Source organism: Xenopus laevis, chromosome 3L, assembly GCF_017654675.1.
Source record: "Xenopus laevis strain J_2021 chromosome 3L, Xenopus_laevis_v10.1, whole genome shotgun sequence".
Classification (NCBI taxonomy): Eukaryota; Metazoa; Chordata; class Amphibia; order Anura; family Pipidae; genus Xenopus; species Xenopus laevis.
In genome coordinates, this window is record NC_054375.1 from 99,855,693 (window position 1) to 99,875,663 (window position 19,971).

Here is a 19,971-nt window from a genome sequence, read left to right on the forward strand (position 1 = left end):
CAAAAATAAAAATACTGTTTTCAACACAAAAATACACCCATTAATAACACATCTATTAATAATACACAAAATAAAAGCCCCAACATCTTCAATAAAAAGCTCAAGAAAACCTAAAATTCATTTTCTAATCATTTGATAAAAAAAAATTGTACCACAAAATTCTACCCAGTATAACAAAATAAGATTTTTTTATACTGAAAAAACTCCTACGGAATGCAAACAACCCAGCACATCTGGAAGTTTATAGGTTTTTTGAACAAGTCATCTTCTGCTATTTATTTCTCTAGATACACTTCCCATTGATTATCAGTAGCTAAGTTCAAAATGTGCTCATCTTGCTCTGACACAGGAGTCCCAACCTTTTTTTTTTACCCATGAGCCACATTCAAACCTAAAAAGAGCAAACGTGAAAAAAGTCCCTGGGGAGCAAAATTAGGGTTGTGACTGGCTATTTGGTAGCCCCTATGTGGACTGGCAGCTTACTGGAGGCTTTAATTCGCAGTACAACCAATTTTTATGCAACCAAAACTTCTGGCCTGCAGTACAATAATAAGCACCTGCTTTGAGACCATGGAGTGCAACATACAAGGGGTTGGTGAGCAACATGTTGCTTGCGAGCCACAGTTTGGGGATCACTGCTCTAACAGCTTGTATATTGAAACAATATGTTTTGGTGCTTCAGGACTCCAAATATACGGTAGATTCAAAATGGGTGCGCTCTGCACAGTTTTTAATCCCGTACTAGGGTAGAGTAATAATGTGCCATTTGCTGATATTTCTAAGCTTCAAACCCGTGAAATTCTGGGAGTTCCTATAACGATGCCCAAAGTATTATTACCTATTGCCAATTTCTATATGTATTTATATGCCATCAGAGAAAATCCAGGTAGTCTATTATGGGTATTGGGATAATGGGGTATAGAAATATTTATTGGCTTTATTACCCTGATCACAGGTTAACAGTACAGGCCACCAGAGGATGGGCCTTACAAATTAAGCACCATTTATGCTTTTGGAGGATGCTTATCCTGTATATTGTGAGACCAATCTTGAGACTCTACTCAATGCAGCTACTTCATAATATATTTTACAATCAGGAAAGCCTACTCCTCCCTTCATCTTCCCTCAATACCGTAATTGACATTTTAAAACATGGATTATTTGTACCCATACAAATTTAGAAATGGCATTTTGTAATCTGTGTATACATTTGGTGGGCAGGTATACAGGCAATACTTGTAATAAATATAAAATTTTAAACATTATCGTCATTTTACGAAAGAACCATTTGCTGTCCAGTTTGTTAGGATTTTTTGACATTTGCGAACAGAGCTATAATGTTAATTTTACCCCAATCCGGGTAATCTCTGATCAGGGAAATACCATGATAGATGACCATGTGGGATGATTACGGATATGAGATTTTTTATGAACAAGCCTGAATTTTCAGAGTGAGAACAGTGATGCATTAAATTTGCAAAGTTGACGGAGGGCTTCACATTCTTACTAATAATCATATATAAAAAGTAGACGTTTATTGGTTTTAAAACAACTGGCCATAAACCAGTCTGGATCTTGTATAGATTTGATAATGTTGAGAGTAGTGTAACCTGAAGAATTGCATATACTGTAATAAATTCTTGACCTTACGGATTTGTTTGTAGGCTACACTAGACTACCTTATAGAGCAGTCTAGACTTGGGTCAAGAACATTTACATTTCCTCCCAACTGAAAAGAACTATTTGCAAAGTCACTCCTCATTATGTAGGTATATAGATGCAAGCGTTAAATGTTTATTTCACATTTTACTTTTCAGGAACATATAACTTATATTGCTATCTTATACTGGTAAAAAACCATATTGTAAAAACCAGCCACAAATAGTAAACCACATATGCTCTTATGCATCAACTTAACTATGGTTTCCAAAGCAGAGAATTGTTTTTCTATAAAAAAAAAAAATCTGGATTTTTTTTTCTTCTAGAAAACAAAATTACAGTTGCATAGTAAAGAGTGTAAAACATAGAAGAGAATAAAAAAAGCAGCTGGGATTAACACCAAACCACCTGGTATTGCGGTTTAAATGCAATTTCAAATGCCTGGAGCGCTCCCAACCCCCCACCACAGAATGTTAGCCTCAAACCTCCTGTTGGTAATTATAAATCTTACATTTACGTGTAGTAATTAACGGACTAAACCCTATAAGAGGCCAAACGGATTCCATTGTTTATACAGGCCACAGTGTGTCAATGCAAGAGGCTTGTTTGTACAGCCATAATCACCAGCTTGTCGAAACCCTCAATAAATAGCAAGTTCCAAAAAAACAACCACATGCAAACCAGTTAGTACTGTGCAGCAGAGTGATTCAACAACTTGATGCCCTCAGGCCAGATGTGGCCCACAAAAGTTCTCTTTTATGACTCTCAGGTTTTTTATGGACCTGTAATAATAATAAAATACAAATACTGAATGTTTGTTGGTTCTTTTTCCTTGACCATTACATGGGAAAATTTGAAGAAAGCTGCTGAGTTAAGTTCTGCAGATCAGCTATAAAGTCTCAATTCACTTTCCATTATGGTGTATGGAATTTACATTATTCATGGTACATAAACAACTACTGCTTGAACATGCAGACCTCCAGAATTCCACTAAACAGCAGGCTAGTGCTTTCCTTTAACTATAGTGGTAAAGTATTTGCAACATCTCTTACATCTAAGGCAGGCATAAATACATCTCCACCTGGTATTTGGGCTTGACAAAATGCGGTAACATCAATATATACAGAGCTTTGCACCTAGCTGGACTTTAGCCTGCCACCAAGCAAGAGGATCACACTAAAAACTCCAAACACCAAGCCCAGGGCATTTCTGTAGAAGCTCATTTGACACAATCTGCTTTTGGCTCCATTTTTCTGGGACTGTGCAAGCCATCTGCCTGGAACTAAGATAGGATGGAAGAAAACGAAGATGGCAACAGGTCTCTCCAGATTTTAGTAGGGATGCACTGAATCCACTATTTTGGATTCGGCCGAACCCCCGAATCAATCATGAAAGATTCGGCCGAAAACCGAATCCTAATTTGCATATGCAAATTAGGATTTGGTTCGGCTGGACAGAAGGATTTGGCCGAATCCAGGATTCGGTGCATCCCTAGATTTTAGTAAACAGGAGCACTGTTTCGGTGGTAATCAGGTAAGCGATTATAATGCACAAAAGCCATGAATATCTTGTAAATTATATCCTTATAAACGGTGACTAGTAATGAGCTATAAACGTGAGAAGTGATGTAATTTTTGTCACATGACTCACTTAAACTTGTGTATTATAATAAATAATGAATACCCCCTGCAGCAAAATAGGATATTAGAAGTCACCTTGGAGTTCCATGATTTGTATAAAAACATTCTGCCTTCGGTCTCGTGCTTTTATATGGTCATGGAACTCCTCTGTGATATCCTTATATTTTACAATAGGGGGTTCTTTATTCACTATATAATTACTGGAGAAAAGGGCAAGCCTAACTAGTTGCACCTAAAGGTTCTTCCTTTTGCACCTTGTGGGCCATATGCAAAGCATAAGCCCCTACTCCTTTCTTTGATGTGCATATAACTATCCTCATTGGGTCAAAAATTTAAGAGAGCTGAACACTAACCCATTCTTAGCCCACTCCCTTCAACAGCTATTCTATTTAAAAGTGCCGGGAGGTAGCAGTGAGGATGGGCTAGAGTTTATTTCTCCTTCAAAGGAATGGTAACACCAAAAAATGAACACATTTTAAATAAATGGTAAAACTGGTGTGTTTGTTTGGTTTATATAAAAAAAGCTATTATATAGCCATGGAGACAGCCATTCAAACACACGATACATAGAAGATAACTGATACATTCTGAAGAATCCCATTGTATAATACAGAGCTTAGGTTTATCTGCTGTGTATACTGTCTTTTTTTCTCCTTTTTCAGTTTGAATGGCTGCCCCCCATGGCTACACAGTAGCTTGTTTATATAAACTATAATAGTGTTTCTGAAGCAAATTCACCCGTTTAACCAGTGCAACACAACAGTACATTATATTTGCATTACTTTAAAACGCTTTCGTTTTTTTGTGTTACTGTTTCTTTATGCATAAAAGAAAGCACAACTTTAATATACAAAGTCTAATATGATCCAAGGCTCGCGTTCCAGGCAATGCCAAATCATGACGTAGCAACTATCACAATTTATTTTCTTTTTAACAATGTATTATTGCTCAAGCGAACATTTTTGTCTGGTTGTAAAAAAAACAGGCAGTTAGAGCAGGTGAAATCTGTCAGCGATATATATACAAATATATATAGACAAATATATATGTATTTTGTGGTCACACCCTCATTGCACCCCCGCCTATTATATATATATATATATATATATATATATATATATATATATATATATATATATATAAAAATTACGCACCCACTACACTGTTTATACCAAAACCAGTTCCTCATTAACCTTGTTTTGTACTTATGATTAGTATAACAAATTGCCTCAAATTGTTCTGCATAGAGAGCATTGTTATCTTCATATTTATGCTTATTATAGCACTGGAAACTGCCATGATCACTACGACTAGGTAACCTAATTCCCAGACCTCCCAGTTTCATCAAACTTTAATGACGAAATGATGAAATGCTAGGGTGGATTTACATATGATTAATTTATAAACAAAGCATCACATAGGACATAGGAGCACTAATGTTTTACTCAGCAAGAGAAGCCCTGCAAAATACATCATTTTCTAAAACTATAACTGGTCAGTACAGCATTACTGTAGGCAAGGACAGTCAAAGAAATATGAAGCAAGACAAATACAACAACAAAACAAAGGCCTCACCGAGACAATACTCAATCTTCCTCTCAAAACAGAGGAGCCCAAGTCGGAGGTAACAAATTGGATTGTCAGATATACAGGAAAAATAGAATTCTACCTCTATCAGACAATTCAGAAGTATCCCTTTGCCGATGTTTGAGGCCGATAAAAATTCTCCATCTTGGCTGATAGAGGAGACAATCGCTTTCCAAGTCCTTTTGCAGATATTGGTCACCTCATCTCCTAGCACAGATGCACTGAATACAATATGAAACAATAGGGGAAAAGTACATTCTGCACAGGCCCTTTTCATTGAACTCACGTTTGGAAGGGAGTATACTGTCCCTTTAATTATTGTATATTGGAAATTTGGTTACAATTACAATTTCTTTCACTACATAAAAAAAAAAAAAAAAGTGACTGCAAAATACTTTCCATGGACAGATGTTTGATCTAAAATGCAGATTTGTTTACATCTTACAAAGCAGCATTCGACAAAACCAGCCCCCCGCACTGAAAGGGTTAAATCCCATGTTGTAAAAGGAGGAGAATAAAGAAAAAAAAAAACCCCTACAGCCTGTAAAAAGGTTTTGATTACAGCTGCTCCTTTTAGTAACAACACTAGTAACAGTACTATTTCAGATCCAGAGGCAGGGGTTGGCGGAGATAACAACTGAAGACAATCAATCACAATGAAACAAACACAAAACTGACATATGGAGCCAGAGGGCTTTTAACCCAAGAGGTTACAGTTGGTAGAATGACCAAAATGTTACCTATAGACACAAATCTTTACTACCCAAAAGACAGGTTCAAATGTTTAGTGTCCAAACAAACAGTCTGTGTTGTTCCACATGAATTCAATGAATAGGGCTTGCGCTGAGCATACTTTTTGCCGGTTTTGATTAAAAAAATAATAAACCTTTCCGTTATTTTTTATTTTGTACTAACAATGTCAATGTTTGATCCTTACCAACAAACCTCTTGCTTCTTTGCATATCTCTCCCATGTAATAATATGCCTTCAGCTACACATGATGTGGGTCTCCAAGGCAGGCCCTTCTGTCCCTAGGAGATGCTTAGGACTTCCCTTGCTTTGTTTGTTTGTGTCTCAATCCTGGATGTGCAGCCCAGATCACATGCAGCATTCTATTCTATGCAACATGGGCTTCCTAGTCACCTCTTAAAAGCTGTAAAAGGAACCCTCTCTTTTGAACTGTCTGGAAACATTCTGTCGGACCATTACAGTGAATAGGGGTTCTTAACGTGCTCACTTTCCATTTAGCACTTCCTAAATGTAACTGCCCTCGTCACATGACCCCTTCCCCCTACATACACTTTAATTGTGTAGGGCATTAAGACCAAAACAAATTGCCACAAAATGGCTCCTGCCTGCTTGCTGTAATTGTATAATTCCAAGACTTAAAGAAATAAAATATAAATAATAAATGTGGTGTAAGTAAAGTTTATTTTGCTCAACTACATGACAGAAAAGAATATGGAATTGTTTCTTAGGGTGACAGGTCCCCTTTAAGCTGGTGTGTCTAAGATTGCCATTACAAGAATAAGTAATCAAGCATTTTAAAAGGAAGGGGCATTGGGGTTCTCCTGGGATGGAATATATCCACTCGCTCTACAAAAAAGGTGGTGTCTGGTGCAAGTCCTCCCAACAATTTTTCACATAACCATTTATTTAACACTACATTTAATTTGCCACTTAGTTGCTTAGATCACTAGTTGGTCAAAATCCCATAAAATAATGACATATTCAGAACAGATTCAATTGGTTTGCATAGTTTTATTTTTGTAACTTTTTTATTGAGTTTTTTCTATTCTTTTTCAAGTTCACATAGGTGTCAATTGTGTAAATGACATCAAAATAACATGTTATACGAATATCAACACTTATGCATAGATATACAGTATTGGTATCAGCGCGCTGTGAATGGTTATACTGTGATAAACAAATGAGATCAAATCTCAAACATATCTTGGTGTGGACTTGTGTTTCAATTTTGCATATCATTTTAGTTTTAAACATAAAACATTCATACAACAAACCCCAAAAGAAGGGGAGGGAGGAAGTATAGGGGATGTGCCCTTGGGAGGGAGAAATCAGTAGATCTGTTATGTTTCACCTCAGGCTGTTTCATTCTCATTTCCATCTTCATCTTGGGGGGTTGATATCACTCACATTATGGGTTAATGTTATGTAGGTGTCCCATCTGGACCAAAACTTCTCCCATCTACTCCGGTGACCCCTAATATTTGCGGTCATAAATTCCATTTCCCTCATATCTCTCACTCTATGTATTATATCACCTATCTTATGGGAGAAAGTGGTACCACACAAGGGGGTAACTGCCAACCGGGATGCTGTTAAAATAAATTTCTAAGTCTTTGTTCTGCAAATGTATTGTCTGGTAACTACTTAACCACTAAGGTTGCATAGAATTCCAGGTGAATTTCCCTACGTAGGCTCTAGTGATGTGCGGGCTGACCCGATACCCGCGGGTAGGGCGGGTTCAGGTCGACCTCACACTGCTCCTCGCGGGTGGCGGGCGGGTGTGGGTTGAGCTCTTCTCCTGCTCTCCCCGCCCGCCACCTTCAAATGCCGGCTTCTGACTTCCGGTTTTATAGTCTCACATCTGCTCGCCCCGCCCCTTTTGTGATGTCATCGGCGGACGGTTCGGGTCTATAAAAGGACCCTGGAAGCGTGGGTGTGGGCTGGAGCAGGGCAGGTTAGGAAAACCCTGACCCGCACATCACTAGTAGGCTCCTCCACTTTTTGCCACATTATATGTTGTTGAGTCCCCCTATGATCACAATTTGGTTTGCATAGTTTTGAGTTACACTAGACATACTGTTTAAAGTCATGCTCTGGAACATTAAATCAGATTAAATAAAAAGTGAGGGCAGCAAAGAAATGTAACATAAATAAACTAAATTTAACATAAAAACCTAGTCATTAAATGTTCCTCTAATGATTTTAAACACATGCATGTTTTTTCTTCTAAAACAGTGCTTTAGAAGAACATAGATTAACTGGCCTATTCTTAGCAACTTTTCAATTGGCCTTCATATTTTTCATTACAGTTTATGAATTATTTGCCTTACTCTTCTGACTCTTTCCTGCTTTCAAATGGGGGCCACTGACCCCAACAGCTAAAAAACTAATGTTCTGTGAGGATACAATTTTATGGTTATTGCTACTTTGAATTACTTATGTTTCTTTCAAACCACTGCCTGTTCCTAGGTTAAACTGAACCCTAGCAAGCAGATAGCTGCTTAAATTCTGGAGAACTGCTAAACAAAAGGATAATTATTTCAAGAATGGCAAATACAAAATGAACACCAATTGCAAATTGTCTCAGAATACAACGGTCTACATCATGCTAAAAGTTACTTTAAAGGGGAACTCCACACAAACATAACTTATGCTTAAACATAACTTGAAGCAACTTTACAATATACATCAACTAAAAATAAAAAAAATTCATGATTTTTAATGGTTTGGAACAGTTCTCTAAGCCAATCCCCCCTGCTCTCCTGCTGATCTGTCTGACTACTGTTACTTTTGTATCAGCAGCCATCTGTCCTCAGCCTGGATCCTACAAACCCCACAATTCCCTGCACATGTGATTTCAATAAGGAAAGGAACATCACAGTGCAATGCATTGTGGGTTATGTAGTTCCTGCATGATGGATGTAAATTGTGGAGAAGTTGTTTAGTCCCTCCTTCCCTGCCAGGATTTCAAATGATGCAGAAAGAGATGCAGAAACAGTTGGATTGCAGCATAGAAAATACCATTTATTCATACTTTTTGAAGAAACATGTAATTGTGATGGATATATTAGGGGTTTCTGTGTTATGTGGGCCTCAATCAAATTTTGGTTTGGAAGCCAGAGTTCCCCTTTAACACCCATAACACAGCAAATAATTCTTTAAAAATTGTATAGGGGAAAAAACGGTTTTACACAGATGCAACTTTATGGGTACTAAATGATGAGGGTGAGCAGGTCATGGGTTGTGTCTACTTTAGTAAAGGCTCCTGTTATGCAAAACGCTAGAGACATTGGGTTTTCCAGGTAAGGGGTCTTTTCGTAATTTGGATCTCCATACAATAAGCCTCCACAAAAATCACTTAAACATGAATTAAACACACAAAGATTGTTTTACTTCCAATAACAATTAATTAGAGCTTAGTTGGGATGACTTACAAGCTACTGTTTTATTATAACAAAGAAAAAGGAAATCATTTAAAAACAATTGAATTATGTGATTAAAATAAAGTCTATGGAAAATTGCCTCCCATTTTATTTGGGGGGGGGGGTAACATATCCCATTCCTGTACTGTTAAATGCTACCTTTGTGATATCTTTACCTACCTCCTACCTACCCACCTGACATAACGCCTGCACCGATTGTGTCAGTTTCATGCAGGTAACTAGAGCCTATGGGTCTAGGTCTACTGAAAAAATTTATTTATGTTCCTATGTAATCTAAACAATACTGCTAATCAATTTCATATGCATTTTTTTCTCTAAAACATTAAGCTATACATGCATTAATGTTTTGTGAGCAAATATATTAGCATACAGAGCGCTTTACATAAAACACCCAAATCAGTGCATAAGGGCTTTCCTATAATGAAAAAGTGACTGCCCACGTAGGAATTTCAAATATATATTAAATACAAGATGAAATTACATACATGAAAAAGACAAGTAAATGGCCAGTGGGTCAAGCTAAACTGGTCCTTCAATTGGTTTAATGAAGACGGGAGTCACCATATCCAACATGTGGCAGGTTGTAAGAGGAGACAGAAGGCTTAACGCATTTAACCCATTCAATGTAAGTCTTCCTAAAAGGATTAGCTCCTCTGAAATACTATAATACATAATGTCCTTAGTAAGATGTTTACAACACAGCTTTAATTTAAAGAAGTCAGGATCTCATTCAGTCAAGGTTTCACCTAAAACCTTACTGTGAAAGAGGGTGAATTAGAACAGTTTTTTGTTTACTGAATATGCTACATGACAACCAGTTTCTTTGTAAATCACACTACGACCAATGCTTCAAGTTAAAAAAAATGTATACACCTTAAAGGACCAGTAACACCAAAAAATTAAAGTGTTTTAAAGTAAAGAAAATATCATGTACTGGTGCCCTGCACTGATAAAACTGATCTGTTTGCTTCAGAAACACTACTATAGTTCATATAAACAAGCTGCTTTGTAGCAATGGCGGAAATTGAAAAAAGGCTAAATGGCACAGGATAAGTAATGGACAACAGATAACATTATGTTCTACAGAGCTTATCTGTTATCTGCTGTGTAACTTGAGCTATTGCTCCTTTGAATGGCTGCCCCCATTGCTACACAGCAGCATATTTATATAAACAATAGTAGTCTTTCTGAAGCAAACACAGCAGTTTTACTGCATTATATTTTTATTACTTTAAAACAATTTCATTTTTTGATATTACTGGTCCTTTAAAGGGACAGTAACACCAACACATTGAAAAGTGTTGAAAAGGAAAGACAATATAATGTAATTGTGCTCTGCTAAAACTGGTGTATTTGCTTCATGAACACAATTATAGTTTTTATAAACAAGCTGTGTAGCCATGGGGGGCAGCCATTAGATTGTAAGCTCCAGTGGGGCAGGGACTCCAGTGAATGAATAAGCTTTGCTGTGCTATATAAATACCAAAAACTAATAATAATATGGGAAATGCTCTCAGTTAAACAAGGCATCTGAGATCACTTCCCCCACAAGACTCAAGCCACAGGGAATGTGACCACTAAGGCAGTTTTATGTCACAAGTTGACATAGAACCTGTCCAACTTGATACACAGGTTTAGAGCACTGATTAGAGACAAGGCCTATTGCACAGTTTGATCCCGCAAACAGCAATGGACAATTGTCTGTCACTGCTTCCCAAACATGGAAAATGCTCTTAGGACAGGTCTCAGAAATGCACTTGAGGCCACCTGTCACTCACATGTAAAATGCTTTGCTATGGGAAGCAGTGACAGGCTGTTTGTGGTGTTCAGACTGCACATGCCACAGAAAGCAGTGTTCTGTTTTTGAAATTATCGGCTTGATTTTACAAAAAAAACAAAAAAAAACAGGGGCAACTAATTTTATCCCTCAAAATGTCAATTACAAGGGCTTATCAGGATTGTTAGTTTGAGAAAAGATTCTGATGCTTAGCTAATATTTACTTATTTGGCAAAAGGCGTCCACTAAAACATTATGGCTTTCTCATGGTATTTAAACCCTATTCAAAAACTGTCATTTTTGTATAAGCACCTGAGGAAGAGCTAGTTGGCTCGAAACATGTCGTGCACTGTATGAATAAAATGAATCACTGAACTACTTTCTTGGTTCTCCTGAGTCCTATTTTCAAATTGTGTAAGTCTGCAGGTCTGGCGGGGCCCTGACTCTGAAGTGGAACCAGACAAAATTACGAAAGGATCACATCATCCATAAGAATTTATCTTTGTCCCTCCAAGAAAATATCTGAAAATCAGCTTTATACAACTATTTTATACTGCATAAATGTGCTCTGCAATGAATACAAATGTCTACAGCTAAGGAACTGGATTTTGAAGTGTGTGGAATTCCAAAACCTTAGTTTTCCATGGCTCCGCTTCTGTATTTCACATTCATGAAACAGGGGGTAGTGGTGGATTCCTTTGACAATGGCTTGTTACTGGCCAGTAAAGACACAGTTGTAAATCACGCTATTCTATTGAGAAAGTGCCATGTTTTAAAACATTTCAGAACAGACAAGGTGAGAGAACAGATACTCACGCAAAGGCTTTTAGAAGACTATGCATACCCATTTAAAGATGCTGCTGTTGTAGAAGTCCAATGTTTAGTTAGGATAATGTTACACAAGTGACATATGTCACCACTGTGACACTTAATACAACCTGTAGCTCCAAGAAAGATCATTAATTACCACATTTAAAGCCCTTAAAGTTTTTTTTAAGAGACAAGAGAATGTAATTACAATTGGATGATGTAATGTGAATTGCAGTCAGACAATCCCTATCCCTTGGCTATTATATTTATTTGTCCTATATATTATATATATTACCCTATATTTTTTGTTGTTACTCTGCTTTAAAGTGAAGCAAAGTACCCACCATGAAGAGCTGTAATTTGTGGTCTCCCAGAGATCTCACTTTGCCAAGGAGCTCAGGTTATATTTTTTAACAGATTTCAAAGGAATCAGTGTATTTTTACATTTTTTTTTTTTATTATTTTGTTTATACTACCTCATTCGGTCGTTTACTTTAAAAATTATAACTGCCACATTTCTGGTAGAGAGAATTTTCAGACCGAAGAGCCACTGGGGCAAATTTACTAAGGGTGAATTTTCGCTTCAGGACTTCGCACAACTTCGTCAGATGTTATTTTGCAGTGAATACACGCATTTATCAAAATGCAAAGTTTTGTCTCAGCAGATGCATGCTGACAAAAGTTTGTCATCGCAAACATTTCTAAGTGTATTTTCTTTAGCGTTATTTTCTTCCTAGTGAAAGTTTGTTAACATACTTACGGTTGCATCAATTTAAATATGACTGGTACATATAGGTCATATATTTGTCTTTATTAAGTATCGTTAGTGAAATTACTTTTTATTAAAAATGTCCAAGTAAGCAAAATAAACACAAAAGAGATCTTCTATTGTCCTAGACATGAGCTTCCAATGGTTTAAAAAACATTTAACAGTTTTAAACATAATCCGATATTAAAATATGAAAACTCCAGTGTTTTGTCTTTTTTAATGACTTTTTGGCATAAAGGATGTGATGTCACAGACATAATAATGTTGAGGATATAGCTTCATCTTTTCAATTAACCAGGTATAACCTGGTGAAACAGACCCTAAATTTAGGGTTGAGCAAATATTTGCCGGGCGAACCAGCACAAAACTTTGCTAGATAATTGTCCACTTCGCCTTTTAGTAAATTAGCGATGTCCCTGCAAATTGTCTTTTTGGTGAATTTTAGCTAGAAAAGCCCACTTCGCCCTTAAGCAAATCTGCCTCAATGTATCTAAAATTTTCTGAGATTACCATTCACGTAAATGGGAGCCACAGCATGAGGTGTGTAATCTTTTTCAGATGGACCAAAAAGCACTAGGCTGAAAAGTGCCCCACAATAACCTCAAATGAAGGCACCGGCAGACCAGATTTATCTTACATACAGAAACACTGATCCAGAAGGTCTAGCAGGCTATCAAATGTGACCACCAAGACCTCATAAGTATAAAAGGTCATGAGATGTTTGCAATAATCCACAACTGGCTAACCATTTTGCTCTGCTCAAGACAGAGATGTGTCAGGAACATTCCCAGCAAGTGTCATTAGAATGGTCAAATTGACACTCTTGTAACATTCAGCAAATGCACATTTAGGGGAATTTAACAACAAAGTGGGGGACAAAGGCTTCTAGACCAACAACTGCTCATACAATGGGGCACGTCTTGGTCCCACATATAAAACAAATTCCACCCCCATTCAAGCTATAGTTTGGTAGGAAAGTGGTCATGTGCCCTTATTGCAGCCAACAAAAAGCATAAAGTCATTTATAGATGTGATGATAAACCACATTTGTATAACTATGCTAAATAAACCACTGAAATACCATGTTTTATGAGAAATGAAGAGACTACAATAACTCCAATAATAACTTTTTGGTGGCAAGAAAAATGTTTGGAAGTTTTACCTGTTTAATTTGTTCTTCTGAGTTTTGCTTGCTGAGATTAGCAGGAGAAGCACTTTCCTCAGCAGGCTCCTCTTTTACTGTTAGAGGTCGATGACTCTGAACTCCTTGTCGATTAGGAACACTTAGGCCCTGGAGCTCTCGTTGAGCTTGGAGGTATTTCTGTGCCAGTGTGGTACCATGTGTCTCCCTATTTTCTTCCCTCTCCTCATACGAGTCACCTTCCTCACTCAAATCTCCATCCATTTCATCATCATCTTCAGGATCACTAGCACTATGGGATGGTCCTACTGGCAGTCGTGTCCTACCCAACGAGTTTGGAGAAGGGCCTGGTATAGATTTCATTGCATGTTGGGATGCCAGTTGTTGTGCATATAAGCGTTGGGTTTCTCTGATTTGTCTCTCACGCTCCTCCATACTTCGGGCAGCTTGCAGTTGCTGTTTTTGGAGCTGCTCCATCACAGCTTCCAGTTTCATGCCCTGCTTTGGATGCATGTGGGAACTGCTGGACAGAGCAGGATTCAACCCACTGGGAATTAAAGAGGGCTGTCAAAAAGGAAAGAAAAAGTAAAACTTCATAATAGAATACTGCAAAACAAAACATTACACATATCCACAGTACAGGTAGAGAAGATTGAGATAATATACTGAGATTTATGGATAGAGTTGTTTGACTATTAAAGAGCATGTGTAAGTAGCAGGCAGATTATTTCAAATAGAAATAATCTTTCTGGTTTTAACTACCAAAGATATCAGAGGAAACTCTAAGGGCAATGGCAGAATGTTTTGTCACCCGCAATTAATCTCAGCTACAGAGACAAAACATCCCTTGTTTCCTCTCCAATGCTGCCAATGTCTTAGAATACACCGGGGAAATTGGCAACAGTCAAAAAGCTCTGTGTGTCATAGGTCAACAAGTAAATGTTCCCTAATATTGTTTGCATAGGTTAAAAGAAATTAAATGGGGCTCATCTACCAACACTGGGACAATCAGACGCTCCCTCCCATTGTTCTACCTGCAGCAGGCTGCATCAAGGCAATCAATGAGTGGTTGCTATGGGTTACTGCTCAGGTGCAAATTTGCTTAGTGCTGGTAAACGAATTTTTTTCTTTAATGTTAATGTCACAACGGTTACTCTTTCACTGCAATTAAGTCCCTGAAGAATAATGTGCCCTCCCAGAGGGCAAGAAACAAAAGAGTGACAGCTGAGAATATACAGGCCCTTCTGTCTTTACAGCAATAGGCCAGCAAAAAAAATGTGAGACAAGCGATTAACTCTTTCAATTCCCAATGAAGGAGACACTGGTGGTCACCCCCTGAATAAACAATATACTGACAGTATTTGCAATACAGCAGCAACCTCCACCTGTGTGACACTAGACAAAATGCACTGTACACTGGTTCCTGCAGCAATGGGGGAGGAAACTATTTGCTCAGTTACACTAAGAGCTTTAATAACGACAAATTATTTAGCAACTGGGATTTATAACTATATTTTTATGGAAAAAAACAGAAAATAATTTCCAAAATTGAGCCAGGTGGGGGAAAAAAATTAAATATATATGTGCCTCTCCCTCCTATGTTGTTTTAAAATAGAGACACTAATACAATACACAGTCCTTGTAGAACATCTTCTTTAAAGCAATAGCACACAGAGTGAGTCACGGAGCTCTAAAGTGATTAACAGTAGGTGGGTGTCCAAAAAACATTTGGAATTATCAACTGGCATGCAAATCCTAGAGCGGCTAAATGCCAGTCAAACCAGCAGGGGGAAATTTAAAGTGAGTTGTCATCTGCCCACAGAACTATTTAGCAAAACTGCAAAATAATATTAAGGGCTTTTGTTGCCCATGCAATTAATATCTCTGCTGGTGAATGAAAATAAATGCTCGGAATAACCGTGATTGAACAGCTACTGCCTGAATTCTCGGGTGCAGTCCCATGACAGGCAATTGTTGCTCAGAAAGGTGTCAGTCAGCATTTCCAAGGGACAAACATCTGATACACAGCTGCACCCACGATTGCAGGCAATTGCAATTTAATGCATTGGGGAGAGATTCTGTGTACTTTGTCCCTTGCCAACAAAATCCTAACATGTGCCATTATCCTTACAGGTGTAATAAATGGTAAATGGGGGGAGGAATGTTGCAGGCCACTGTCATCCCTTTAAATGTAAATGTAACAGACTGTAATCACAAGCCTTAGGCCCACATGATGTCATATCAAATGTCCTCTGCTGACTAGAATGGCCAGTTCACAAAGTAAAAGGTAAATGGCTAATACACCATTAAGCTCTGAAGGCAGTTCTAACGCAGACATTAACAAAACAGACCTGTACAGAGAGACCCATGCTGAATTAAACTAATTTTTTGGCATACAACTTGTACTGTATAATGTATAAGCCAAAAAGGGGGAAGTTATATTTTTATTAACTTTAAGTTAACAAATTGTAACACATTTTTAATGGCTTTTTTTATTTTATTTATTCAGACCTTGGAAACGGGCAAATGCTCTAACTGTGGGGCATCAGTTTTATGTATTATCTTTGCTTTCAGGCCCTATACTTATTCATTTTCCATTTTGATTTCTAACATGCTACCTTGGTTGCTAGAGTAGTTAATCACTCATAACAGTCAGAAAAAAACAAACAAAAGCAATCTTAAAATTCTAATACGTTCACAAAACCCCTTCAACCACAGCTTTGTAAAGCCACAAACTATTCACCACTGTGAGACAATTGCAATGGTTGACTCAAAGTGCAAATTTTCCTGACATACTGATGCATTAACGCCAGACTAAATACTTTATAAAGTTACCCTAACAGGTGTGTGTGGGTGTGTGACTCAAGTCTGACTTGCCTCCAGCATTACTATGTATGAAATGTGAATCATGGAGATGAAACAAAGAGGAGATACATAGTTCAAAAATGATTTGCTACTGCATTACACACCTCTAAAAATGAAATGTCCTTTCATAAATTACCTTATTTGTGCTTTTTAAAAAAAATAACCACCCAAAATGTTACTAGCACCACACAGCCATTACACCACTGGCTGCAATCTGAAGCTATTCTGAAGAGATGATGGCACTTAGCATTTTGAACTGTAGGATATCAGCCCATCCCTATCCTGTGGACAAGCAACATGGTGGAGCAGACAGAGAACTGCAGTACATATATTACCCTGTGTAAGAGAAGCTGACGTTGGCTACCTACATTGTACTGGGCTTCTGGAGAAGAAAAGCTGGCATATGCCAACCTTGCACTGGTAATATGGAGGAGTGCCAATGCAGGTGTTATGTTTAAATGTCACAATTTAAGTAAGGGTGCATGTTTTATTTCTAAAGGGTTACACAATAAAGTTTATATAGTGAATAAAGTACCCCCTCTTGTAAAATATAAGGATATTATAAGTTACCGAGGAGTTTCATGACCATATAAAAACACGAGGCCGAAGGCCGAGTGTTTTTATACAGGTCATGGAACTCCGAGGTAACTTCTAATATCCTCATATTTTACAACTGGGGGTACTTTATTAATTATAATACACAAATTTTAGTGAGTCATGTGACAGAAATTACATCACTACTCACCGTTTATAACTGATGACATCACTACTCACCGTTTATAAGGATATAATTTACAAGATATTCATGGCTTTTGTGTATTATATCAAAATATACCCCATGGACCCTTTAAAACTTCTCTCTGTGGTTGATGTGTAAGACACTATTGCCTGTACGTTAAAATCATGACAAAAACAGGCATGGACCAATATGATCTAAAATGACTATATATTTAGCATGCGGCACCTCATTGTTAGGTCACAAATCCCCACACACCGTGGTGTAGCAGGAGATATTCTAATCTGGATAACATATGCTGCTAGTCGCTAACTGGGGGATGGGGGTCAGAGCAGGCCCCCTTGTCTCTTCTTAGAGATGATTTGTTTTATTAGGGCTTTCCAACCTGAGCGGAACTAAACCAGCAGCCCCCCAACTGGTTACTGTAGTGCCACATCAGCTAAAGGGCCAGGTGAGACACCCCACTCAACTGACAAAAATCATTTGCACCATTATTGTAGTGCAAGCTGTACAGTTGTGATTACAATAGTGCAAGTGAGGAAGCAAAATAGCTGCAAAGGTTACTTGTAAATATGAAACTTCCCTTGGCCCAAATGTGTGAAGAATGAAGATGCTAAACAAGCCCCTGCCTTGTCGTTGTGAAATGGGATTGTGGGATATAATGCATATGTGGATACTTTACAAACAAGCACTTCCCCCCACCGTCTCCCAAACGCACACGATTCATTGACTGCGCACATTCCACGCCGGATCATTAGTACTCGGCTCTGTGCTTGTTGCTTTGCAATTGCTGTACGGCTGCTGCTGCAGCTTTAGCCAGCGTGTCTCTGAGGCTTCCCTCCTATTTCTAATAGCTGGGCGTTGGACTGAGGGACATGTTTACGTTTTTATCACGCACAGTAGCGAGTACCCACTGTGTAGTTTCAGGCAGGGTGAATACACAACAAGGATTCCGATTACGCTTTGCCCTATACACACTGTACGTGTGTGTTTATAAACCCTGACTCCGTTTCGCCTCACCATTGACTCTCTCCCGCCGCCGGCTTTCTCCACCATCACGTCTGCCAGAAGGCCGTTCGGCCCCGCGCTATCCTGTTGCAGCTCCACCGCCCACCCCGACTTCCCCTCCGTTTCCGTCTCGCCGCAACCTCCTGGATCTCCTAGGCCCCTCCCGGTACAGCGAACCCATAGCTGACGTCAACCCGCATACCCAACCAAGCGTCAGCACGTCCTCTTGTAAAAACGTGCGCAGAAGCAAATAACTCCGCCATCTTTGTACACCTACTTCCGCCACCGATGTTTGGAGTGTGATGGAGTCGTTACAACGTTGTGAATAAAGCGTTTATTGCATACATGGGAATATGATCTAACGTTTCTTTTTTTTTTTTCTCCCATATTGTAATTTTATTGAGATTTCAATACAGCACACAGAGATAATTGTAAATATTTTACAAGTGTACATAGAAATCTCACATTTGTATCACATTAAAGCCGTATGCATAATATTTGTCTACCCAATGCTGCTTAAAGTTTAATAGTCAAAGCAGTTCCTAGAAGAGGAAAGGAGAGAGAAAGAAAAGATGAGGGGGGAGAGAGGAAAAAAAAAGGGGGGAGGGTTAATTAGCCCTCCGTGTCTTCCTTGCTCGGTGATGTCGTATTAGATCAATTATTATTATTAACATGTATTTATATAGCGCCAACATATTGCGTAGCACTGTATCAATAATTTGTACCGGTCCGTTCCTTTAAATGAAACCATCTCCACCAGATGGAGGTGAACATTGTGTTTTGTTCTTCTGTATTTGCGGAAAGCCCCTCGAAGACACAGAGCTCCTCCAGCTTGGCCAGCCACTCCTTTAAGCTCCCCATAGACACGACGATTCTTCTTGCCGAACGACCGATTTTAGGGAAGTCCGACCAATCCTTAGAAACTATCGTCCGACATCTGTAAGGAAATTAATCAGCCAGGTCAAAAGATCTTTGTCGGTCCCAGTGCAATCTATCTATGTTTGCAGGGCCAAGCAGGCAGCTCCCCTTTGATTTTCTGGCAAATTGATCTTTTTAGTTGATGGTCAATTCGTACAATAGTTCAGAGAAAATCGTGGTCTCAAGATGAGGATCTGATCTTTTAAAAATCTCAATATCTATGGCCAGCTTTACTGTCGGAGCTTGTTTGGATTTCCAATGTAAACGAATGAGGTATTTTGCTGCGTTAAGAAGGTACGGTTCGAGGGAATTTTTGAAACTAGAAATAGATTTCTCCGTGTGAAACAACAGGTAGTATTCAGGTTGTCTGCCTAGTGTATCATTTAGTATTTCCTCGGCTATAGTGATAATTTGGTCCCAGTAGGACTTTATCAACGGGAATTCCCAGAAGATGTGCATCATTGTGCCCCTATTTTCAGGCATCCCCAGCAAATTTCAGATGTTTGCAGGAATATGCGTTGGAGTTTTGCCGGTGTTCTATACCATTTGGTAAGGATTTTGTAATTCATTTGCTGAAGTCTGCTGCATCTTGTACTGCAAAGAAGTTTCACTATAAGGTTGGCAATCTGTTCCTCTGTAAATGAGGTGTTCAGATAGATCTTCTGTTTGTTGAAGGCACTTATACTGTATATCACCGAAATATTGTGTCTGGGTGGTTCTAGTAAAGTGCAACATTGTCAGTGGGCAGGAGAGTGTTTTTGCACCCCCTAGTATGCGGTAGTAATGTGTAATTTGTGCGAATTTCAGATGGTCTAAGGCAGTAAATGGTTTTATGTTGTGAAGTTTTTGCTTGTCGATGAATTCTCCT

The 19,971-nt window shown here is 38.4% G+C and overlaps 1 protein-coding gene across 2 annotated transcripts in view; it reads right to left on the reverse strand.

Moving 5' to 3' along the window:
• The window catches only part of arid3b.L (AT-rich interaction domain 3B L homeolog), a 42,740-nt gene extending 24,348 nt beyond the window's left edge, over window positions 1-18,392 (reverse strand). The window contains exons 1-2 of one of the 2 annotated variants that reach the window (XM_018252948.2): window positions 18,198-18,392; window positions 13,598-14,140 (exon numbers count right to left, since the gene is read on the reverse strand). In XM_018252948.2, the coding sequence (XP_018108437.1) occupies window positions 13,598-14,140; window positions 18,198-18,233 (579 nt within the window). In that variant the 5' untranslated portion in view covers window positions 18,234-18,392. The remainder of the gene's footprint in view (window positions 1-13,597; window positions 14,141-18,197) is intronic. The other variant, XM_018252947.2, reaches the window with a different exon arrangement.
• Window positions 18,393-19,971: the final 1,579 nt, after the last annotated feature.